General features: G+C 44.8%; 1 protein-coding gene across 1 annotated transcript in view; it reads right to left on the minus strand.

The window, feature by feature from the left end:
• UST (uronyl 2-sulfotransferase) overlaps positions 1-26,269 on the minus strand; it is a 303,766-nt gene that overhangs the window by 93,317 nt on the left and 184,180 nt on the right. Inside the window, exons 4-5 of the mRNA XM_061206883.1 lie at positions 20,809-20,888; positions 10,416-10,569 (exon numbers count right to left, since the gene is read on the minus strand). Of these exons, the coding sequence (XP_061062866.1) occupies positions 10,416-10,569; positions 20,809-20,888 (234 nt within the window). The remainder of the gene's footprint in view (positions 1-10,415; positions 10,570-20,808; positions 20,889-26,269) is intronic.

Consider the following 26,269-nt stretch of genomic DNA (forward strand, 5'->3'; position numbering starts at 1 on the left):
TGGAGCCCTTTTCTGCTCTGTATATTGAAGCCAAAGGAATTTTTTTTCCAAAATGTAAGTTTTAGGATCCCATGAAAACATGCTCCCCCATCCCCAGCCCTGCTTTAAATCCCTTAGTGTCTCCCCAGTCCTCTTGAACAAGCCCTGGGAGGTTCTGTGGGGCCCGACCCCTGCCTGCCCACACTATGGGATTCAGCTCTTCCTTCCTCCCTCAGCTCACCCCACTCCAGCCTCCCTGGTTCTTCCCCCATGCTCACTTTGCTCCCTTCTGCCACAGGACCTTTACACGTGCTGTTCCCAATGTCTGGATATTCTTCCTTCTCCTCTTTCCCTTCACATCTTAGTTCAACCATCACTTGTCTGACTTCTAGGCTTGCTAACTACCCCATTCTATGCCTGGACAGTGGCACATCTCTCTGTGTTGTAAAATGTGATGCAGTTACTATTTCACATGAATCTGTGTGGTTTTGGGATTAATACCTGTTTCCCTCTCAGGACTCTGAGCTCTGTGAGGACAGACACGGGGTCTATTTTTGCTCAGCATTTTATTTCCAGTTCTTATTATTGTGCTTGTCACACAGAATACTAAATCAATATTTATTGAATGAATAAATGAATGATGAATGAGTAGATGGATGGATGAATAAGTCACCCATAGGAGTAAAAATAAAATGTATGACTGGCCCCTTGGTTTTGCAGACCAGAGACAGGAAAGCCATAGTTTGGTGCCACTGCATGGCAGCATGCCACAGTGGAAAGCAGACGTGGGCTCCCCACCGGTGGCTGGGACAAGCCAAGTTTCAAAATGCCTGTCATGCTCGCAACCCCTCCACAGCCCCCTCAGTCCCCGCAGTCCTAGGTGACACTGTGGTGGCAGGATAATAGACCCCAAAGACGTCTACACCCTAATCCCTGGGACTTGTGAATATGGGACCTTATCCAGCAAAAAGGATTCTGCAGATGTGATTAAGCTTACAGTCCTTGAGATGGGGAGATGATTCTAGATTATCTGGGTGGGCCCAGTCGATTCACAGAAAGCTTTAAAAGTGGAGAACCCTTCTCAGCTGGTTAGAGAAATGAGATGGAAGAAGGAGGAGGAGAGGGCTTCCCTGGTGGTGCAGTGGTTAAGAATCCGCCTGCTAATGCAGGGGACACGGATTCGAGCCCTGGTCCAGGAAGATCCCACAAGCCGCGGAGCAACTAAGCCCGTGTGCCACAGCTACTGAGCCTGCGCTCTAGAGCCCCTGAGCCACAGCTACTGACCCCGCAAGCCACAACTACTGAAGCCCATGTGCCTAGAGCCCGTGCTCCTCAACTGCATTGAGAAGTTCGCGCACTGCAATGAAGAGTAGCCCCCGCTCACCGCAACTAGAGAAAGCCCGCGTGCAGCTACGAAGACCCAACACAGCCAAAAATAAATAAATAAAATAAATAAATTTAAAAAAAAAAAAGAAGAAGAAGGGGGAGAAATGTCAAGCTTAGGAGGTACTCAACCCACCACCAGTTACCTGGAAGATGGAGAGAGGGACTCACAGTTTAAGGAGCGTAGATGCCTCTAGAGAATGAGAACGGCACACATCTGACCACCAGCAAGAAAATGGGATCTCAGTCTACAACCACAGGACGTGCAGTCTCAACCACCCAAATGAACAGGGAAATGGGTCTTCCCCTCAAGCCTTCAAAAAGGAATCAGCTTTGGAGACTTCCCTGGTGGTCCAGGGGTTAAGAATCCCCCTTCCAATGCAGGGGGTGCAGGTTCGATCCCTGGTCGGGGAGCTAAGATTCCAATATGCCTCGCGGCCAAAAACCCAAAACAAAAAAACAGAAGCAGTATTGTAACAAATTCAATAAAGACTTTAAAAAATGGTCCACATAAAAAAAAAAAAATCTTTAAAAAAAAAAATCAACTTTGCCAACACCTTGAGTCTAGCCCAGTGGGACTGGTGTCAGACTGCTGACCTACAGAACTGGAAGATTAGAAATGTTGGTAGTTTAACCCACTAAGTGTGTGGTAAATTGCCACAGCAGTAATGGGAAATTAACACAAACACTATACCTGGAGGTGACCCCATCCTGTCCCATCTGTCTGACCACGCCCTTGACCACAGCACGGATGAGACTCGTCCCAGGGGCAGCCAAACATGACCTATGGCTGGTCAGAGTGACCAAGTGGACGAATAAGTCACTCTTAGAAGCCTGAATGTGAGCTACAGAGAAACACCAGGAAGCATCCATCGTGGGAGCAGAGGGGAGAGCACAGCGAGCGGCTGAAGTGTGTCAAGAACCAGGGAACAGGGAGAAGGGAACCCCTGGGCTGACCAGGTGCCCACATAACCCGGTCGCTGGACCCGGCGCCCGTTCTGAAGCACTTCTAGTTTTCCCACAGGGAGGCTGAGCTGCGCTCTGCTCTTTCCATGTGGCCTGGCTCTGCGTGGCATCTCCTGGTCTTTGCTGGAAGTTGTGGCACTTCTGTCCTCATTACCAGATACATCCTAAGGATAACTCTTACTTTTCTCTTCCCCTGAGGCAACCTGAGTGGACCTGAACTCCTTGTAACTCATGCAGCCTAACATACTTCCTCATGTTCAAGGTTTGGTCTTATCCACTTAGCCTCTCGGAGTCGCCCTCCTAGTCTACACAGTAAGTCCCCTACGTACGAACCTTCAAGTTGTGAACTTTCAAAGATGCGAACGTGCGTTCACATGTCCAATCAGGTAAGTTAGTTCACGTGTCTGGTGTACATTGCCATGTGCGTGCATCCTCTACAAGTGGTTGTGCTTTTCTGTACTTTACTGTACAGTACTGTATAGAGTACAGTGGTACAGGATCTTTATTTCAAGCCCAGGATGTCTGGAAGCAAGCGTAAAAGCAGTGGTGATATAGCTGCTACTACTGTACTTTTCAAGGTACTGTACTGTAAGATTAAAAATGTTTTCCTTATTTTTTGTGTTTGTTTTTTATGTATTATTTGTGTGAAAAGTATTATAAACCTATTACAGTACAGTACTATTGATATATATACCGATTGTGTTAGTTGGGTACCTAGGCTAACTTTGTTGGACTTAAGAACAAATTGGGCTATGAATGCGCTCTTGGGATGGAACTCGTTCGTATGTAGGGGTCTTACTGTAAAAGGGGGTTGAAGGGGGGGTGCTAATACCTACACCAGAGGATGCCCTGGGGATGAATGTGATAATATGGGGACAGCCCGCTGACCGCATCAAGCTACACACTCGGCTGTGTGTGCGGTTATTCGGTGACATCTCAGGTGGTGGCTGGTGGCATTCTGTTCTCCCCTGGCAAAGGCTCCAAGCTCACGGCTCTTTCATGACCCCTCCTTTCCCCCAAAATCCCTTTGTTGTTTCCTATTCGCCTCGTGCCTCTCCTCCTTCTATGCCCATCAACTTCTCTGTCCCAAGCTCCCAGCGATACTCCCTGTATTGCTAAACTGCAGAACTGGTCTTTGGTTCTAAAAACACCTGCGACCCCTGCTTTCGACATACTTCAGGACAAATGGATGTCAAAGACATCTCTCTCCGGGGGGGCTCCTTTGTCCTCTGTGCGGCTCACAGCATGTCAGAGCCTGCCGGCCCCGTGCACCTCTCCTCCCCACCCCTCGGGGGTCAGAACGTGCCGCTTCGGTGACTTTACAACCGCGTGCCTACACCAGCTTAGGTTTCCAAGTAAATAAACACGGGACAAATGGGTGCCAGCAGGCTAGGATCAAAACGTGTCTCCAGCTGTTGGGAACACAAAGAGAAGCTGTTTCCTTAGAAACGGATTCCCAGGAGAAGGGGTCTAGTGGGGCCATCTGAGATCTCAGCAGAAGCCACATGGACCTGACGGTTCAGGACACGGCCCAGAGTGGCCTGAGCCACAAGAGAACAGCAGCCCCTGCTGGCTCCCCAGAGGAGAGAAGCTCCCCGGGTCTATAGAAAAAAATGGTCTCGTGGAGCCACTGATAGAGCCGGGGTATGAAAGCATCAATGCTGAAACGTGTTTTGTAAAGTTTTAGCTTTCAAAGCACCTCTGTATAGAATGTTCAATTTATTTTCTCAAGAAGCCTGTGATACAGGCAAGGTAATATGTTCCCATTGTACAGATGAGAAGAGTAAGGTTCGCAAAGGCTAAATCACTGGCTGAGTCACGCAGCGAGGGCAGCCGAGAGCGCAACCTAAGTACACCATGTCCTGGGCCGTTAGCTCAGCCTGCAATCATAAGCCAAATTTGAACTAGTTGGAGACAAAGAACTTTCTTACCTTCAAAGATTTGGAAAACACAGATATTTACTGAAATACGTAAAAAGCAGATGATCCAAATCCCTTATTCGTTTTCTTCCTTTAAGAAAAATGATGCTTTAGGGATGAAGGCACAGCCTGAGTTTTCATTCCCAGGACAGCCTCAGCCAGTCAGGACAGAGTGGAAATTTCCAGAAACAAGTATTTCATACATACACTTCCAAAGCTAAAGGATGCTCAGAGTCCAAAGCTTTCAAGCAGATTAAAATGCATAGCTTTCTGAAAATCTTTGCTGACGCTGGCCAATGTTCAGGCTTCTCCAGAATCCAAATGGCCCAACATGATTCACTGAATTCTTTATGAATTAAGAAGCTGTAAATTACCACTTGTTTTTTCAAACATGCATTACTTTCCACGCTTTATAGCCAAGATGAATAAACAGTATCACAGAGGCAGTTTTCTCCCTGGGAAAATGCCCTCCTCTCTCTTCTTGCTCTTCAAATGGAGGGTCACCTAGTGAAGGATGCTCTGGTGAAGTTGCCGTAAGTTTGGGTAAGGAGCCCAACTTGGTATCTTTTGGAGTTTGAAAGTGCTAAGTGCTGTCTCTGCAGAATATTTTACCATGAAACTTTCTCAGGCCAGGTTTTAGGCAAACAGCAAGCACAAATCACACACGTGTAACTGACAGAGTAGAAATGGCAGCTGACTGGAAACTCAGGGACTGGAGAAGAGAGTGGCTTCGGCAGGAATGAGATTTTCCCCCCTTGCTTGTAAATCACAACAGTTGCTCTTCATGGGCAGACATTCATTCTCATGAACTGCATTCTGGGTGCCAGGTATTTCCCTGCCCTGGAAATAACGCAGCCTGAACTCCAGCTGGAGAAGAGTCTCAAGTGCTGGAACGTGTCAAAGTGTGCCTGGGCTCAGATCTACCCCACCTCCTGAGTCGAAAACCAAAAAAGGACGCAGCTACATCTGCACTCTGGCTCTGGACGAAGAGAAATGAGCCTAAGAGAATTGCCTTTTCACAGCGTGGCTGCTATAAGTTGAATTTGTATCCGTTCTAGCAATAATTTATTGTAAAATTATTTCCTGAAAAATACAAGTGAAGATTGGTTTGGGAAGAAACAGAAACTCTTAGAAAAATCTAATTGTTTCCAGAAAATATGGAAAACAGCTATAAGATGCTTGGGTGTTTGTTTGAAAAAAATTGTTATAACAGCTATGTCTTTGTAAAGATGTGTCAGACAAAATGATTTTGCTCAAAAAGCATGGAACTTGGCCCAGTCCTCTTCTCCCTTTACCATTCAGGAAGTCAAACATAAGGTCCAAGTGATCCAGCTACACAGCGGTGGAGTCAGGACAGCCTCTACGCCTGGCAGGACCCCTAACCCATCACTAGACCCAGGCCCTGTTCCTACATCTGTGAAATGAGAGGTTCCTCATGACCGACCTCCAGGGACCCTGCGAATCCTACGATCCCTGCGCCCTTTTCCATTTTCTTCCCAACCACCCGGCATCAGAGATGATAATATTTCAGCCCCAGAGGCCCCGGCCCTCTCTCAGCTGTATGCTAAGCAGCTCTGCAAGGCTCAAGGCCAGGAGCAGAGCTGCCTGATTTTTGGCAACCGGATAAAGCAAGTGGCTTCGGAGCGCTGAGATCTGGAATCATGTGGGGACATCAGTGGACCCGTTTCAGGCCACCCCCCCGTGACTCTGTGTGTGTGTAGCGAGCAGGGAGAGGCCTCGCCCCGAGGTCCCCCGAGGGGGTGGCCTGCCCTGCTTGCCCCCTCTGGCACGGGGTCACCCTGCGTGCATCCCCTTTTGGGCCCTCACGCCCAGGCGGGGCCTCACTGAGGGGACCCGGTCTCCTCACAGCTGCCCTGCACCCCAGCAAGACACAAACAACACCCTCTTTTGAGTGAAACAACTGACCACCCAGGCTTGCCAAAATGAGGACAGGCTCTGAAAGGGGGCAGTTTTATTTCAAGGGTCTGATGGGACCAAGGAGATGGAATGAAAAGTTTCAGCTATTAAAAAAAAAGGCTGTAGACTGTCTTCTTCCAAATAAACAAACCATCCTTTGAACAAGAAAACAGCCCTCCTAACGGGGTCAGGCTGGAGCTGGCTCATAAAGGAGTCACGTGTCCCTGGGGCCCCTCTCCACTCCTGCTCCCCTGATTTCTCCCTCTGCTACTTTGGGGAGCCCAGTGCTCTCCTGCTGGGGTCTTGCCAAGGAATGAGCTGAGCTCATCTGACACCGGCCCTTCCCAGGACACAGTGTTTTACATTTGGAACGGGGGCCCCTGCAAATCTCTAAGGGTAGAATTCCAGGCAGGGAAATTTCCCCGGAATCTCTCATATCACAGCATAAAGGCTCTTCAAAAATATAAGAGTTGCCTCCATTACCAACTTTCAACATTTTATGGGCTTCAAAAAAAAAAAACTAAACCATGAGTTTTTTCTCTCATGTTTACAAAATTTCTCTCGCTAATGATTACAACTTATTGTTTGTGTGAAGACTATGTTATGTGGAATGATTTACAGGATGGCAAAAACTTGGCAGGGTAGAAAAACGTAGAAGATTCCCCCAACTCCATATTAACTACATTATAACTGTATTAATATTTTTGTTGTTGTTTATTTTATTGATTAAGTAGAGTGTATTGAGGCTTCTACTAATTCAGCCCCTCTTCTGAGTACCAAGGACATAGATGGAACTCTGATCTTATCTTGTCCTCAAAGAGCTTATAGGCTGTCGGGAGGACAGAAGAGATGTGAAGACATTATATCACCCAGAGAAATGACATGGCCAGCCAGCGCAGAACCTGGTGGGAGCACTGAAGAAGAATATTGGGACATCCATGTACAGCTGTGTAGGTTGTGCACTGCACAACTTTGGGGTCTCCATCCCACAGACCCCATTTTCAATAGAACCCCTGGAAACTTTGAGTGTGAGGAGGCTTGTGAGACTTCAGAACAAGCACCCAGGTGTCAGATATAGGTCTAGAGCAGCAGGGAGGAGTCCTGACTCCCAGAAAGAAGGGGGAGAATTGCTGAGGATGTTTGAAGGCTCATGAGATGCCACATCCTCTGCTGGGAGGAGGGCTCCGCTTTTTAGTGGAGATACGGGAGAAAGAATCACTGATTAAGGTGTGTACAATTTGCAGCAAGGGCTTAATTTCCAAAATATAAAAACACCTCATACAACTCAACAACAACAAAGCAAACAGCCCAATCAAAAAATGGGCAGAAGACCTAAGTAGACATTTCTCCAAAGAAGAAGTACAAATGGCCAATAGGTGCATGAAAAGATGCTCAACATCGCTAATTATTAGGGAAATGCAAATCAAAACTACGAGGTATAACCTCACACTGGTCAGAATGGCCATCATTAAAAAGTCTACAAATAACAAATGCTGGAGACGATTTGGAGAAAAGGGAACCCTCCTACACTGTTGGTGGGAATGTAAGTTGGTATAGCCACTATGGAAAACAGTATGGAGGTTCCTCAGAAAACTAAAAATAGAATTACCATATGATCCAGCAATCCCACTCCTGGGCATATATCCAGACAAAACTCTAATCCAAAAAGACACATGCACCCCTATGTTCATAGCAGCACTATTCACAATAGCCAAGACATGGAAACAAGCCAAATGTCCATCGACATATGAATGGATAAAGAAATTGTGGTACATATATACAATGTAATACTACTCAGCCATAAAAAGGAATGTAATAATGTCATTTGCAGCAACATGGATGCAACTAGAGATTATCATACTAAGTGAAGTAAGTCAGACAGAGAAAGACAAATACCACATGATATCACTTATATGTGGAATCTAAAATATGACACAAATGAATGTATCTACGAAACAAACAGACTCACGGACATAGAGAACAGACTGGTGGTTGCCAAGGGGGAGGGGTTTAGGGGAGGGATGTAGTGGGAGATTGGGGTTAGCAGATGTAAGCTATTCTATATGGAATGGATAAACAACAAGGTCCTACCATATAACACAGAGAACTACATTCAGTATCCTATGATAAACCACGATGGAAAAGGATACAAAAAAAAAAGAATGTATAAATATGTATAAATGAGTCACTTTGCTGTACAGCAGAAATTAACACAACATTGTAAATCAACTATACTTCAATAAAAAAGGGTGTGAACGATTTGCAGTTATTCATGTTACTTCCCAACTCAAAGTTACTGCAGTGCCTCACAGGGCCTTATATGATCTGTGGTCTCCAAGACTTACCTCTCCGAATTTACCTCCTGCCACTTCCCTCTCCCCACCCCTCACTCTATACCAGCCACTCTGTTCTCCCTGCTGATTTCTGAATGAGCACACAAGTGCCCACTCCAGGCCTTTGGTCCAGCTGCCCCCTCCACTTGGAGCTGCATTCTCCCAACCGACCGAGTGACCAATTCCACTTCTCATTCTAATTGTTGCTTATATGCCAGATCCAATGCCTTCCCTGACCTGCTTATTAACATCGCATGGCAGCCTGTCCCTCATCTCCCCCGCTGCATGATGGATCCCTGGGACTGCCCCTCCACTTTCCCGAATCACTTTTCACCTTCTGGTAGACTATGAATTTACTTATTACCTACATTAATATTTGAAGAGTAGGATTCATAAAACTTGTTTTCATATCTTTGGTTTTTCAACATCTTCTGCTACACTCGGTTCTAACTTTTGTAGTATCGGATTGAGCCAGAAACTTCGTAGTATATTTTGATTACATGGAAGATGCTATATGTTTTCAAAAAAACATATAATGCTAATCAGGTCCAATAAAAACTATAAAGACACTATTCCTCTAGTAAGTGGTTCTATACTCTGAATATGTACTTCTCACTGAATAAAAAAATACAGAGCCATAGTCATAACATGCAGTTTAAAGAAAAAGATCAGGGTTTTTGCCATCAAAAGTGAAAAAGAAAAAGAAGTAAAAGCCACTTTAAAAATATACCATCAGAGTATTTCACTGAAGCATTAGGTAGTTGAACAAATGCTGAATGGTGAGTGAAAAGCCTTGGTTTCTAGTGTTGGCCCACCTATAACTAGTTGCGTAGCACCGGATACGATAATGAACTTCTGTGCATCTCAGTTTTCTCAACTCTAATTGTGAATTTTAAGACATGAAATGACATTATCGAAAAATGCTCCATCCTCCAAACACATACTTTTATCATGCTTTTTAAAATCAAATGAGGAAAGAGAAGTTCTGGCGTTGTGCTGGAACTGTGAGTAACGATACTTTTCTTTAGCTCGAGGATGCTGCTGTGCACACACCAGCGGTGGGCATGGGCTCTGTGTTACATGCCAGCCGTGGAAGCAGATCTGCACAGAGCCCTCCATACATCCTTCTCTTTCCGCTGTGCCTGACAGCCTGGGACGGTCTCTCTGTGTCTGACGGGCTCTCTCAGACACAGAGACCAGCATTTCAGCCTCTTTAACACCTTAGCGGCTGAGGCTCTAAGCCACTCAGCAAGTGTTTCTCCATCTAGGTCACAAACTAGTGGGAAACGCACCTTTTATTCTGGTGCTGGCTGCAAGATGCACTATTTTCATCTGTTACCAACTCCAAGCTGTGGAAACAATTACTGGGATCAAAATGAACATCCCTATGAAGCTGAGGGTCCCAAAACAAGGTCCAGAAAAGCAAACTGATTTTGCCAAGATGCCTGATTCTGTTGTGCTATGGTGGAAAGGACCTTGGACTTGGAGTCAGAGGACCTGGAAACCGTCAGTCATGGTTGTGCTCACATCCTTTTGGAATCTCAGGGTTCTCATCTGAAAATACCCCTCCGTCATGGGACTGTCACGGGAATTGAACGGCATGAAGTATGAGTAAGTACTTTGTGACCTTTCCAGAGAAATCCCCAAACACGCCAAAACAACAATAGTGCTGGTCAGGATTCCCTGGGAAAGACTATTTCTTCTCTGGGACCTAAAACCGAGCACTAAAGACAAACTGAGGAAAACAAGATTAGAAAGTCATTTGAGAAAACGTGCGTTAAGATCTGGGTCATCAGGAAAATTAATTTCTCACCAGCAAACACTTGCTCCCTGAGGACGTGCCCTCATCACGTGGAGCTCGTGGATAGGGTGGCCATGGGGAGGGGAGGGGCCACCTCTTCGAGGCGACAGGACTTACCAGGTAGCGCTCCTCCTGCCTCATGCTGGGGGTACGGATCATGTGATTCTGTTCTCCTCTCCAGTCTCCAAATCGACGGAAAAAATAGTTAGATAAAAACCGGTTGACAGGGTCTCTAATGATGTTGATGTAGACAGGCTGGTCTCCTCCAAACCTGTGACGCACGCAAACATGGAGTTGGTTACAAGCCATCACTTCGGGAGGAAAATCAAGCCCACTCAGATACTGGCTCCCCTCTAGGTTAATATATCATCCTCAGAAGACCCTGTCTGCTCAGGTGCCAGTGAACGATCTAACCAGCAAGCAGTGTTTCCTGAGGGGCACTTACTATCCTGCGCGAGGTGCCCGTCCAGGTACCTGCTGAGAGGCGGTGAGGGCTGTGCAAACTGCGGTATTTGTCAACGTGAAGGTATAGATGCGGTCTCGTTTTCTCAGGAGGCCGCAGGTTGCTGAGGGCGGGGCCACGCTGAACTGGGTGTTGTATTCCCACTGGCCCGCATGGAATGAATGTTTCGACTGCCTGGTAAATTCCGAATGCCTCATTGGGTGAAATGGTACTTATTCTACATTCTAATTCAAACAGTCTCAGATAAGGGGCTCTGCAGGAAGTGGATACTAACAGCCAACATTTATTAAACGCTCCCTGTTCACCTTGCTGTAAATACTTTGTAACCGACTCACTGAACCCTCCCAACACCTCAGTGGAATAGAAATCATAATTATCCCCATTTACACGGGGGAAGCGGAGGCAGGGAGCTCGTAACTTGTGGCTGAGCCCGGATATGAACCCAGGCAGTGTGACTCCAGAATCTGTGCTCTGAACCATGGAAAGGAGATGCCAAAGCTGAGAAAAGTAACAGTGTAAGGGATAACATGAACACAACAAAAATCAATATAATTATCCTCAAATGATGGCAAGGGGTTTTAGATAAAAATAAAGCAAATATCTAAGTGTGCCATTTTAATTCCTTCCACAAAGGCACTAGACAAATGCACTGAATTCTGGCCCAAGAGCGAGGCCTTCGCCAGGCAAAAGGATTAGGTTGGCTGAATTTGTCTTACGGATTCCTCCCCTTTCTCTTTGAACTGCCTGAAAGCAGTGACCCTGAAGGGCCTGGGAGAACTCTCCAGGCTCTGGGCAGAGGTCTTGCTCTGGGGACCTCCTGAGGGACCCACAGGCTTCTCTCACCCCGTGACCTTCCGATGAGGATGCCTAGACATTCTGTCAGGGGTCAGAAAGAGCTCAGAGAAAACAAACTGACACGATGCTGCTCCCACCTCTCCAGCTGGCAGACTGTTCACCTTTCAAGACCCAGCCGAGAATCACCGTCACATACTTCCGCAGTTGACTCCCATCCTCATGTCGATCCCTCCCTCCTCTGGCTCAAATGCTCTCTCCACACCGTGTGTACACGTCTGCCCCTCCCATCAGACTATGGGCCTCCAGAAGCCAGGAACAATGTCCTTTAGACAGTGTGTGGCAGACAGTAGGTGCTCAACCAATGAAGGCGTGGTCTTAGAAGACACCATGGATGGATGTTTCTGAGTTTGCAAGTTTCCGCCACTATCACAGGGCTCAGTGGTAAAGGAAAGTAGACGTAACGAGCCACCAATTGTTTTTTGCGTATTGATACATAGAATGCTTTCCCCAGGTTTTTTTGTTTTTTTTAATGTGGACAATTTTTTAAGTCTTTATTGAATTTGTTACAATATTGCTTCTGTTTTATGTTTTGGGCTTTTGGCCACGAGGCATGTGGGATCTTAGCTCCCCGACCAGGGATTAAACCCACACCTCCTGCATTGGAAGGCGAAGTCTTAACCACTGGCCTGCCAGGGAAGTCCCTCCAGGTCTTTGCGTTTTAAAAGAGAATCTTCAGAGAGAAGAATCCAAAGGCACAAGAAGGAATGACTCTCCGATGGTGTGATTTCAGGCGCCAGGATGCGTGAATGCGATTCTGGACTCCTCGAATACACCACATTGGAAAACACACCACTCAGGAGCAGGGTCAGCCACGCCAGCGCGACTCTTGTCAGATCCCAGATGTACACAAGGTGACGTTCACGCAGCTGGGCGAACAACTAACTAGTGCCGGAAGTCAGCTGTTCCAACCACCGCTAACCACCATCATCCTGGATGTATCTTCCTCTTTTGAATTAAATTGGGTTTCATATCTATGCTAAACAGCAACTAAAGTAATAGGGTTAGGGATTAGAAAGACAAAGCCTGCATACCAGATGTGAATGCAATTCAACCCTCAAATTGCAACATGCTATTAAAAACCTCAACTGTGTTTCCACGGTCATGTGAAGAATGACTATTACCGCTAATTAGCAGAAGCGCCCGGTGCTGTGGGTCCACGCACGGCTGCCCACTACCAGATGTTCTCAGCCTGGTCCCAGCCACCTTCCACTGAAGGCTATAGATGAGAAGAATGACAAGGCTTGTCGAGCCGGGGTGACCTGCTCCTGTCTGCACATTGTGACCCAATGCAAGATTTCCAGAAGAAGTTTTAGACAATGTAGGAATTTATTGTCAAATGGTATCAGATACTGTAATAGCCTCTCTAGAAATTTCTAACTGTGAGAGAGGTATCTGCTACATATCTTTCCTTTTCCAGAAAATGACAGTAATAATGGTTTCAGACCACCAACCCTCATCCTTTTTCTAGGACACACAGCTCCTCCCCAAACTGGCAAAATCTGGGGTGACATGTCAGTTACACAAAAGGGGCCAAACACCACCCATGTGTCCCTGGGCTTGCGAAGGGAAACAAATGTCCCAGCCTCATCCCATCCTCTCTCAGGATCAGTTTGTCTTCTCTCAGTAATTTTAAAATTCTGGTCAGAAGTCCAGGTCACCCTTGGAAGGTCTCTGGGTCACCTGAACTGACTGTTCCCCCCGCCCCTCCCCCGCCTTCCCAGGAAGCACGACACTCTGCCGTATTTTTTAAAACCCTTGAGAGGAGATTCCACAGCCTCCCTGTGAAGCCCATCAGTCGAGGCGGCCTTGTTACGCTGGACCGAAATTCCTAATCTTCCTTTTGTGCACATTTCCTTTGGTTTGATCCACTCGACACAAGAGATCAGCTCCTCTTCAGATGCTTTTACAACTTTTAGCCTTCCCAGCTCCTTTAACGTTTTCTTGCGTGTGTTTCTTTTTGAAATCCCTTTAGCATTGGTCTTGAGATTCATTTCCCTTAATTTTATAATCTATAGCTCTAATTTCATCTTTATCAAGTTTTTAAAAAACCTGAGCTGACCACAGTTGATGACCCCCTCTTTGTCCTTGGTCACCACAACAACCACTGCGTATTTCGAGCTCTTTCCAGGCATCCTAAGATAGCAGGTATTTCCAATTTCACTGATATCTGTTCAGAGGTCATATTTACCAACTCTTTAATTACCCCTGTGGGTCTCCTTCTGACCCTCGGCAAATTTACCGTATTCTGTTTTTGGTTTTTTGATGAGAAGATGAAGATCCAAAGCAGGACATAATTCTCTAGAAATAATAACTGCATTGTTCTCACTTCTTCCGTGCATTCCTGAATGTCTCATTCTGAGGATTTTCTTCACCATTCGCCCCACACAGCTACCTCCATGGATCAACCCTTCAATCAACACTAGTCACCTCCCAGTAGCTACACAAAGCACTTGGGAAAGAATTTTAGGTACACTTTCATCAGATTGCTGATGATATTCTTCCTGGGCCGTTACTGCATGTATTAAATACCAAGACTTAAGGCCAAAACTATATACATGACTCCTCTGCAAGGCAGAAAACCATTCAAAAGTGACTGTCCCCAAATGCCTTATGTCAAATATAGCAGATTGCACTGAAGGCCATCAGACTTGAAGGAAATGTTTCAAATTTTATATTTAAGGGGGGTGGGGGGGAAATGGGCAAGTAAAGACTGAAAAAGTTTAGTAGCAGTATCAGTAAATCATGTTTACATATGAGATTTATAGGCACGGGAGGGAATAAAGTTCTGTTACATTTCCTTGCTTGAGTTTCATGCCAGATGCATTGGTCCGCAAAGGATTTGTGTCACAGGAGATGGGACAACATTCTGCTCTGAACTAAAAGTAATTCTTTAGAGACATAACCTGCTTACCAATACCTGTCTTTGATTCATATTTTACTTTCAATAAAGCATGAAAGTGAAAAAAAAATTATTCTAGAGAGTTAAGACTATTTTATCCTCCTACTACAGTAGAGTTTTCTATGAGTGCAAACAGCTTTTGAAAGTATACACATATATAATTTTTACTTGTGCTAAAATACACATAACATAAAATTTACCTTTTCCGCCATTTTTAAGGGTACAGTTCAGTGCCATCAAGTACATTCACACTGTTGTGCCACCATCACCACCATCCAACTCCACAATCTTCTCATCATCCCCAACTGAAATTCTGTGCCCATTAAACAATAAATCCCGTTCCCCTCCTTCCTCCTTACCCCTGGCAATTTCCATTCTACTGAAAGTATATCCGTATTTTTCACCTCTGGCCTAAAAGTAGAGGTGATTCCTGTGCTGCCACCCACATCAAAAAAGGAAGAGTGTCCCAAGGCTAGTGGCCCGTGCTTTGACCCCTGTCAGTGAGGAAGGAGACACTTTGAAGAGAGGGAAAGGCCACCGTGGAAAAGGATATAGTTGTTTGGGGGGCAGCATGAGGGGCTGCCTGCAGGCGGAGGAGGGGGAAGATGGTTAGTTAATGGTCATTTGCTGCAACGGGGTGGAAGGGCCGCCCTCCGTCCTCACAACCTTATTCAGTGGACACTTTGGTCCTTGGTGCCCAGGACAGAGCCTCCCATCACGAAACGCAAGCAGAGTCTGAGCTCCTCTCTGCTCCCTGAGTGTCCTGAGGGAAGAGAGGCGGGAGCTTCTGCTGAGTGAGGGTGGGGCAGCTGGGACACTGGAGGTAAGGTTCCTGCTGGGAGAGGAAGATGACTTGATGGAAGCAAATAGAGGACAAGGAGGAAGCCCTTCGTGGTGTGCAGGGAGATGGGCTCAGGGCAAGTCCAGATGATACTACCCCCTGCCGGGTGTGGGCTCATGGGGCGGCAGAGTCCACTTGCTGTGGAGGGAAAAGAGAAAAGGGAGGCGGAGAGCGCCATTTTCGGAAGATGAGTCCAGCCATGTCTTCACAGGATAAACTGAGAGAAGACTCTCATTCTGAAAATCAAACTTCTGGGCTCTGTCTAAGCAGGTAAAGATAGCATTCAATAAACGCTAATATCAGTTTTATTTTGACGCTCTCTTCAGAGCTTGAGGCGTCTGTCACTATTACAAAAGATTTGCAGGACACAATTAAAATGGATGACTTTGCTAATGAGAATGAAAACAAAGTCAACATTTAGAAGTAAGATGTGGAAACCCGTTTGAATTATGGAATTAGCGAGATCGGATTTGTTTTGTTAAATGATGCCATCAGAGGGCAGACTTTGTTCACATCAGTAACTAAGACCTCCCTTCAAGGGAAGAAAGAAAGTGTCCAAAACTCACATCGTGTCCTTGCACATCACACCCTACTTACTTCTGCAGCGATTGATTGATTTTTAAATGTTTTGCTTTTGCAAGTTAGTTTTGACATTGGAGCCACCATCAGAGACAAATAAGGAAAGAGAAATGGACACAAAGAAGGGTAAGGGGGTCATGGGTGAGAAAGGAAGAGACACGGAAAAAGGTTAAGAGTAGTGGTAGTTTGAGATCAGTTAGTGTATTGATATCTCATAATTCGCTTGGGCTATTTTCATAGCATTGCGCTCTGACACATACCTTCACAGTGTTTTCCCTGCAAGACCCAAGTTGGGGGTTGAGGGGAATTGTAGATAGGAAAAAAATTACTTCCCCCCACCCCCGCCAAAAAATAATCTTAGAAAACAAAACGGGGCAGGAGGGGGGAAGACAAATTGAACTGTCTGTCACAGTCTTGATGATCTAAGACATACTTAAAGAGATGATGTTGGGAAGCTGAACTTTGTCAAAAATTCTAATTCTTTAGGTGACTTCAACAACTGGGAACAGACACATGAAACCAGAGTACAAAAATATTAAACATCCTACTTAAACATCACAACAAAGAGTAGCACCTTTTAGGCCGAGGTAATTTTGACTCACTTCTCCAGGTGGACCAGGTGAAAAACACTTGTCTGGCCTGAACTTTCAGGTAGCTCAAAAACCATGTGAAAGAGCAGTGGAAAACCTCACGAACCCAAATTGATCTGAGGTTTCTGCTGACCTCGTAGTGTTTATCTCCTCTGGCAGGAAGCCTTCCCCGAGGCAACTACAAAAGCACTATTTTGGTCTGATAGTATTGCTTTCTATGGTTGAATTAATAAAAATGGATATGGTGAAATTTTTCCTTCTAGGTCTAAAAGAAAAAGAGAAAAAATGGGACAGGACAAGATGCCTAGGTTATGAATAAATGAAACTTATTGAATCACCAAAAACTCACAGGAAAGAATTTTACATCACTCAGAGTACCTAAATTCCAGACAAGAATGTCATACTTAATGGAGAAAAAGAAATAAGGGGCGATTCATTTTGGTATAATGCCGTACACTTCAAGAGTTCGGAACCTAAATGTACAAAAGAAGGTGTTGGGAAGGAGGTTAGACTTTCATTCTTACATTCCACTTCCCAGCAAGTGTTTTGCTGCATGTCAAGAATGTAAGGAAACTTAGACATAAAGCATGAATACAGAATACTAGGTTGCAGCGCCAATTCTTCTCTTAATAACCTCATTATTGTGAAACAATGCGTGTCAGCAAAGATCAGGGTAGGTGTCTTAAGAGCAGCTTAATTATCTCTATGCCTTATAATTCAAACTACAGAACTCAGTTTTAAAAGTATTGTGAAATCCCTCTAAACAAGTCCCAACATAGTTGTTTTTCTCTATTAATTGTGTATTTGGGGGCTTTCCTTGTATGCCCACAGCTTGCCATTTATACCCAAGAAATTTTCTTTAAATAAAGCTATTCCCTCGAAAAAGAAAAGCTGATGGCTTAAATTCCCATGTTCAATGAGAGTAATAGTCTTGTAATGTATTAAAATTCAACGTGTCCCTCTGTTTATGCTTATGGAGGTCTCGTAGCTGAGGCCCCGGGCCTTGTGCATGTGGGATGGGAAGAGAAAATGAGATTGAACCCATAGTCAGCGTGAGTTTTTTCGAGCTGATCAGGCCAGTGTCTACTTTTTCCTGCTTAAAACTCTTCACTACCGTACCATTCCTGCTGTGCTCCCATTTCCGGGATTCCTTTCCATCCTTCTCTTTGTTCAGTTTTTGCTCAGGCTGGTTCCTGGGCCGCCAGTGCCCTTCCCCTTCGTTTGTCTAAAGCTGACCCATCCCTCACAGCCCAGCAGCAATGGCTCCTGCTCCAGGAGGGAGGGTCCTGCCCTCCCACTTCCCCTAGGGGACACCCACTGAGTCTTTCTCCTAAAGCTCATCATGTTTCGTTGCTGCTTCTTCCTTAATGGACGAAGAACTTACAGTTCCCTGAAGGCATGGACAGCATTTCTTGTTCACTGCCGAAGCCCCAGTCCTAGCGCAGGGTCCAGCGATGGAGGGTCGTCAATATGTATGTATTTAACTGAACAAAATGGAATCGAGGGAGGAGAAACCAGCGAGAGCAGGGCCCTGTCCTCAAGCCGTTACATTAGAGACACTGCCAGGCTGCACTGGGACAGGAGCCAAACTGGGGGCGCAGACTGAGGCTTCTACAGAAATGCCTTTTAAATGCCACTTGGAGTACACATAATATCCTTCTCTCCAAGAACTTGAAAGGCTTTCCTTCACGTGTTTCGAGCATCCCTACAAACCAGGGGTGGGCAGGAACTGTCCCTATTTTATAGATGGGAAAACGGAGACCCTCTCCCCTCAAAAGGTTAAACTGTTCGCCGAGCCTATGGTCAGCAGGAAGGTCTGACACCCAGAGGTCCTGACAGCCAGGCTGACACTGCTTCCTGAAATGCAGTGTCTTCTAAAAGGTGTTTATCATTTTTTTTTCTTTCAGAACTAAATCAATCAAGATTAAACTCTCGGTAGTGTAGGCCATGATAAAATATGGCCACCAGGCTGTGCCCAGCTCTGCTGATCCAATTAAGATATTGGTGTTGGCTTGTCACTAGAGTGCTATACTATCCTGATTAAAATTAGTTGTGTTGCAATTTGTTTTGGTTGTAAAGATTTGTCCTTGAAGCAAGAGGAGTAAATGAATGAGGTTTGACAAACTTATGGTTCCCAGGGAGTAAGGGGCAGGGGGAGGGACAAATTGGGAGATTGGGATTGACATATAAACACTACTATATATTAAACAGATAACGGGGGGCTTCCCTGGTGGCGCAGTGGTTGAGAATCTGCCTGCTAATGCAGGGGACATGGTCTGGGAAGATCCCACATGCCGCGGAGCAACTAGGCCCGTGAGCCACAAGTACTGAGCCTGTGCATCTGGAGCCTGTGCTCCGCAACAAGAGAGGCCGCGATAGTGAGAGGCCCGCACACCGCGATGAAGAGTGGCCCCCGCTTGCCACAACTAGAGAAAGCCCTCACACAGAAATGAAGACCCAACACAGCCAAACATAAATAAATAAATTAATTTTTTAAAAAAAGAAGTAGAAATCCAATAGCCAAGAAACATTTAAAAAAAAAAGAATACCTTCTAAAAAAAAAACAAAAAAACAGATAACTAATAAGGTCCTACTGTATAGCATGGGGAACTCAACTCAATACTCTGTAATGACCTATATGGGAAAAGAATCTAAAAAAGAGTGGATGTATGTATATGTATAACTGATTCACTTTGCTGTACACCTGAAACTAACACAACATTGTAAATCAACTATACTCCAATAAAAAGTTTAAAAAAAAGAAGAAGAAGAAATGAATGAGGCTTGAGGACGTCAGGGGTGACGCAGGAAGAAGGAGGGAAGGAAGCGCATGAGAGAAGCAAGGGGTCAGAGGGTCCGTGCTCTGCCGTCTACAAGTCATAAAACACAAGGCCCGAAATAGCTACCCAGTCCTCGTTATCTAATTATGTCTAATTATATGTTCTTGGCCCACCGGAAGTGAGAGGCAGGGCACGTACCCCAAACAGTCCAGTGACAAGCCACTTTAGAAATGTAGTTGGAGACCCACTCAGCTCTCCTGGACGCTGTAGCCCTGGGCCACTGAGGATAATCCGCAGGTGTCCTCCTCACCTGTTCACCACCCGAGGGGACTCTGGGTATCAGACAGGCTGGGGAAACTTCAGAGGAAACTTGCTTTCAAAGATAAGGCAGCAACTCCTCTTTGCTGTTTAATAACTTGCTTTGCTGAATCTCATTCTCTTTGCACTTCATTTGCACAGGGCCTGCTGCACAGCAGGAAAGTGCTTTGAAGGCTAAAACCTTCTCCCACCCCGGCAGACTGTTAGGCATCCTGGGGCAGGGCAGCCAAAGTGCCTGCCCAGTGCAAACTCAGGCCTCCCTGGTGGCCCGGCCCTCGGGGCCATTAGGCCAGCACAGCTAGCAGGACTCTCCTGTGGGCCTATGAGGTCCCGTTATCCCCACCGGAAAAGCAGTGAGGGAAGTGCCGGTCAGATGGCTGATGAGGGAGGCCCAGGGTCCCGGGCTGGTCAGCAGATCTGCCCCTGGACCCAGTGCTCTGTCAGCCCAAACCAACTGTGAGCTCAGACAGGCCAGCCTGCGAGGAGGAATCTGAGAACTCCTAGCACAGTGACAAGGCAACCTGTGCTAATGGATTCCGGGGGAAGAGAGGAACTTGCCCAGAACTTGCAGTTAGCAACTTGACAGGTCAAGGGTCTAAACACATAAATTCGAAGATTTGCATTATTATCAAAAGGTCCCTGCAGCTGAAGAAAAAAGCAGATTTCTAGAATACCCACCAGCATCAAACACGCAAGGCTTAGAGTAATCAAATGGAGTATTAAAAAGGTAGAGAGGCTGGTCCTAACGTTTTGGACCCTATAAAATACACATAATTCCACCACTAAGTTACTGCCAGAGCCCTGTGCGAGTTCAAATTGTATAAAAATGTGCAATGAAATATGTCTGCCAAAATATCCATCTCTTGCCTATTTTGTTTCAATACAAAACCTAATTTTTTTTTTTTTTTTTTTTAAGAGAGAACTATCGGGTCAAACGGCTTCTCATTAAAAATAATTTCAAGTTTCCACAAGATTTAAGATTAATATTCTAGAAAGAAATGAACTTCTGTCCAAATATTTCAAATTTTGATCCCTCTACAGCAAAAATAAATGGATTAAAAATGCCTTTTGAAGGGCAATTACACTACCTAGGAAATGAAGGTAGATTTTAAAGTAATTGTTTGTTAGAAGGAGACTAAGCACTGAAAAGAAACGAAAGAACCATTAAACTGGAAAATATCTTACCTTGAGAAGTTGAGGAAATGAACATGTCGAGTGAATAAATAGGGCTGTTCGGCAGTACTTATATTTTTAATCAGTTCCATCTATTAAAAAAAGTACAAAATTAGCATATATAGGGTCTAATTTACCAAGCTATATTAAGCTAAAGGTTATCTCCCCTACTCTTTTTATCCTCATTACCTCTTGGACCAGGGCCAAACAGCTGTGTTTTGTGCAACATTTATGAACTTTACATAAGGCTTCTTACTAAATAAAACACAGCTATCCCAATGTATAGTCCTGTATTTAATTTAGTTGATTGCCACCATGAAAACAAAGTGACAGGTTAAGTAATTTTAGCTGGAGAAGTCAGCCTGTTGCTGCACCGAAATGCAAATAAGAAAATGCCTTTAATCCCCTCCTTTAAAGTCAAATCAAGACAAAGGTTATTATTTTACATTTCTATAATGATCTTACTGGGAAATACAGAAGTATTTGAAACTAGTTCTGCAGAATTGAAAAGTGGGAATAAAATGAGGCAATACCTCATTATTTTTCTCTTTGATTATAAAATTTACAAAGCAAGTATTTCATAGGAAACACACAATCCTCTCCTCCACCCCACCCCCCACCGTCCCGCCCCAAACACACACACAAAGTCTCGGTTTTTTGGTGGGTGGTCATCTGAATTATTTATTTGCAGTTATCAGCAAGGCAAAAAGTAGTTTTAATTTGTATAAACTAACAGTTACGGTCTTCTGGAACATGTCATGATACAGAAAATGTTTAGTAAAATCTGTTAGAAATTCCAAGCATTCTTATGACTCCCTGACTTCCTGAATTCCACTTTCCTTAGATTTTCTAATTTGCCCCATCAAAGCTGACACACTGGAATTTTTAAGAAGCACGTTGAAAATTGCTACTTTGGATAGACATCAGAAGGGCAGCACTTCACATTTTATAAAATAGTTCAAGTTGAAAACTGGAAACGAAAACGGTCATTCATGTGTAAACTATAATAGCAATAACAATAAAAAAATCAGTCTGGAACTCCAGGTTCGTCTCAAGCATGAGAGGAAACCTGGTCTGCCTTGTTCCCTGCTGTCCAGCTCAGGGCTGACATCCACGGAAATGCCCAATAAATATTTCTTAAATGAATTAATCCCAACTAGTGCATGACTTACAGATCGTTACATGAGGACGTCGTTGCCTAAACCCTTTCATCAGATGTTCGTGCTCACAACGACTGTTAGAAGAAATGAAATTGAATTTTAAAAGTAAATGACTTGCAGTTCGTAACCAATGCTTCTGTTCGTCAGTGGCAGGCACGGGTAAATAATGGTCTGCCTGTCCCCACGCTTGAGCGTAAAAGGAAATTGAATCCTGCCTTTTTATCTACTGTTTATCCTCTACATCCCCCCTGCATGCCCCAGCGCTTGTTTTCGGTAATAAAACTTTTGGCTTCCTTCATACTGTAAATTTTGATTTTTGTTGATCTGCCAGTAGAATCACCGTTTCGGAAGCACAGCCACAACCAAAGGTAACAATTTGAAAGCACAACCAAAGGTAACTGATCTCTGAGGATGTCTGCTTAGAAGCATAACTGTGGATGTTTAATATAAAGACCATTTAATGCTTTAATCTTTAGATGATTTTTCTTCAGATATTTCTCTGCACACATAAGAATAATATGAGAAAGCACCCTAGCATTGCACAAGACTGGAAAAACAGGTCAGAAGAAAACCCGTTTCTTTCACATATTCAACATTATATTACATTCTCTAAACACATGTCAATGTGTTAAATTTAATGGAAGAACAGTAGTGGTTAGATTATGAGAACGGTGTCATAATAGTCATAAAGCTGTCTATTTCACGAGGAAAAATGGATTAGCAGTGACAAGGCATAACTCATTCGAGACGGATCTTTAAACAAAGAATAAAGGTTACTAATGCTCGCATTTATTGCATTAGTACAGGGAAGTCAGGGAGTACATCTCAGCTCTCATGCATTTGACCCGCACACCAAATAGGAAAACCCACGTGAAGTACCATAAGACATCAGGTTCACGGTGTCACATGATGGTCTTCACAAACGCTAACTTTCCCCATGTCTAGTGACAAGCGACTGTCTCCTGAGCCCCTGCTGGTCATCACCTGAGTTCCCTCTTGGTCTTCCCATTGCTGCCAGCAGCCTGCCTTTTCTCTCGTTTGACTCTTATCTGCATGGGTGGCAACGGCACTACCTAAAATTATCAAAGAAACTAAGTCTCCTTTTCCTTGGCTCATGAAGGACCACTGCTGGCCTTTATTTTAATTCCACTGCATTCATTCATTCAGCATTTATTGGGTGCTTACTAAGCCCTGGACATCAAAACCTGAATAAAATCAGTGGGAAGACACATAAAGACAAGACAGTGGAATGTGTCCTAATGATGTTCCCAAATCTACCCTGGCCAAAACCACACTCTTGATCTTCGCCCATCTTCACTCCTTTTCCAGTTAATGGTACTCTCCATATCCTCACATTTGATCTGGGTCTTTCCTGAACTCCCATATTCAATCCCTTGCTGAGTCATGTTAATTCTGTCTTTACTATCTCCCTCAGCTGGCTCTCAAGACCCCACATCCTGTGGCCAGCCAAACTAGACTCCTCCATATTCCTTCCTCACACCATGTCCAAGACTGATGTCCAAGCTCAGGCTCAAGATTCTTCTTATAGAATGTTCTTCCTCTTCTCTCTGCATGTCCAAATCCTAATCACTCTTACATCTGGCTAAAATGCTCGCCTCCTCCCAGTAGCCTTCCTGGATGTCTCCTTTCGTTCACCATCCATTGATTTCCAACTCTGTCAGGCAATGTGCCACTCCGGGTTGTGGCTATAGAGATAAAAGATTAGGTTCTTGCTTTCAGGAAGCTCAGAGTCTCGGGGGAGAAGTGGACGAGCAGGCAGGGGCCATCATGTGATAATCACCATGGGGTACAAGGCACGGAGGTGAGGCACCTGTCCCTGCTTGCAGATGGAGAGGTGATGTTTCCCCACGGAGGTGTTTCTAAGTGGTTTGCAAGGACCCACAGGAGTTAACAAGTGAAGAAAGGGACTCGCAGCATGGCAGACAGAGTGAACAGTGGATGCAAAGGACAAAACACAAAAATGACATGGATATTAAAACTGCCAGGAGGTCAGGCATGGGATCAGCAAGGCAGCAGATAACTAGAGAGGAAGGTACGAGCTGGGTAATTGAGGGTCTTGCAGGTCACATGAAGGATTTTGACATTTATCCTCTGGGCAGTCCACAGCCAGAAAGGATTTTTTTTCTCTCAGATCTAAGGTCAGGTGGAGAATGTGAAGAAGAGGGTGAGGATTAGAGAGGCAGAAAGCTTAGCTGGGAAGACGGCAGTAATCCCAACAGGAAATGATGAGGTCATGAACGCGTCACTTCTCAGTGGGGGTCCCACACCCGCAGCACCAGCATCAACTGGACATGTGTCCAACAAGAACGCAGGTCCTCAGGCCTCATTCCGCACCTACGGAATTAGGAGAAACTCTGGAGGTGGGGCCCATCAATCCGCGTTTTAACAAGCCCGCCAGGAGAGTCTAAGGCTTAACAGTTTCAGAACCACGGAATGAAGTGCATGGAAGTGAAAATAAATGGAGAGATCTGGGTACCTTAAGGAGGGAGAATCTGCTGAGCCTTGTGGCAGCTGGCAGCAGAAGGGAAGGAGAGGGTGTGGTCAACAGAGCTTCCTTCTCAGAGTCCTGGCTGGGATCTGAACATGTGGTGGCACCCATTGGTGGAGACGGGGAACACTGCAGGAGGAAGCAATCTGGCTCCAGAAGTGAGGGGAAATGGGTTTGGTTTCGAACATCTCTGGGTAGAGATGACATTGCCTTCTTTAACTTCCCACAGCACTGTGAGAATTTTCCAGGACATGATCTGTTTATGTTACATTATAGCTGAGTTTGAGTGCTGGCTTTGAACCAGCTTGAAACCTCCTTGAGGGTTGTGGTCAGGTTTTATTTCTCCCCCAGAAAGCCAAGCCCAGGTGCCTACATAGAAGACATACCCATAATTGTTTATGCAACGAAGTACCCTCTTTAGAAAAATATTTTTGGAGTTAAGAAATATACAGTTCACTGAAAACAGAATTAGCACTAAGGCAATGAATTCAGCCTTTCTGGAGCAGATCTGTGCCTTCATTACCGTGGTGTCATGTGGAGTTAACAGTTTTACTACTACAACATCTAGGATGTAACAACACCAAACAAACTATCATTTTCTGAGTGGTTCCCAGGCTATGCACTGTATCGAGATGCTCTTTATACACATACCGTCATTTCATCTTCAAACGACTCCGTGAGTTCAGTATTATTATCCAGCGTTTACAGGTTAAGAAACTGAGGCACAGAAAGGCTACATAGATTGCTTACGGTCTCACCACTAGAAAAAGTTGGAGCCAGGATTCAAATCCAAGTCTGTCTGACACCAAAAATTCTGCTACTTATCACTAAGCTACAATCTCCTTATCATTCCCACTGCTTTTCAATCTATATATAACCTGTTAAAATGGGAGGAAGGGGTCGGTTAGCAAAACAACTCTGGAGACTAAAGAGGGTTTACGGGGATATGAATTTTCTACCTTTTATGTGATGGGCTGAAAAATTAAAAGAAAGTTCTAACAGGTGGAAAAGCATTAAAAATAATTTTTTAAAAAAGCATTAAAATACCTGAGAGAATATTTTTTAAAGTTCTAGGTAGGAAAACAGTATATTATAACAAGCCAGGAATGAATTTAAAATACTAAAAAAAAGAAAGAAAGAAAAAGAACTATGTAACGGAATGGATCTAAAGGAAGAAGTTAAATCACAGCACATCTGAGAATGAGACAGAATTGAAGTTTAAAAAAAGAGGCAAGAATCAAACAGAATTTATAATGCAGAGGATATGCCAGGCAGTAGCTTTTAATCTTTCACTGTCAACCTAACTGCCTGAGATGATAGAGCAGAAAACCTTTACACTGCAGTTCTACAAACACAGCTGGTTAGTAAAAGACTTCTTTGGGAAATGCTTGTCAGCGGTAACTGGCAGAGTATTGACCCTACTCTGATCTGAATTCTTGAGTCACTCGTGAACAACTAGATGCCCTATAATTTTGCACAAATCTTAAATGAAAGAAAAGCATGTTTTTACACAGCAAAGCCAAATAAGGAGTAGCTCAGAGGAGAACTCCTTGGTCCTTTAACCTCAGAGGCCAGGAGGTTGGCGGTGGGCTCAGGTTATCTTTCCCTCTTCCTCCTGCAAAGAGGAAGCCCTTCTTGCAGGAGGTAGGATGATCTTCCCACCTTCAGCTTGGAGCTGTGCAGTCAGTGCAGCACATGCCTGCAATGAAGAAGAAGACCACCAGGGGGAGCAATGATATGAACAAGGCTAAGGCTTGTTCACATGCAGAGGCTGCGTCTGAATAGAGAAAAATCAATCTCGTGG

Source organism: Eubalaena glacialis, chromosome 12 (assembly GCF_028564815.1).
Source record: "Eubalaena glacialis isolate mEubGla1 chromosome 12, mEubGla1.1.hap2.+ XY, whole genome shotgun sequence".
Classification (NCBI taxonomy): domain Eukaryota; kingdom Metazoa; phylum Chordata; class Mammalia; order Artiodactyla; family Balaenidae; genus Eubalaena; species Eubalaena glacialis.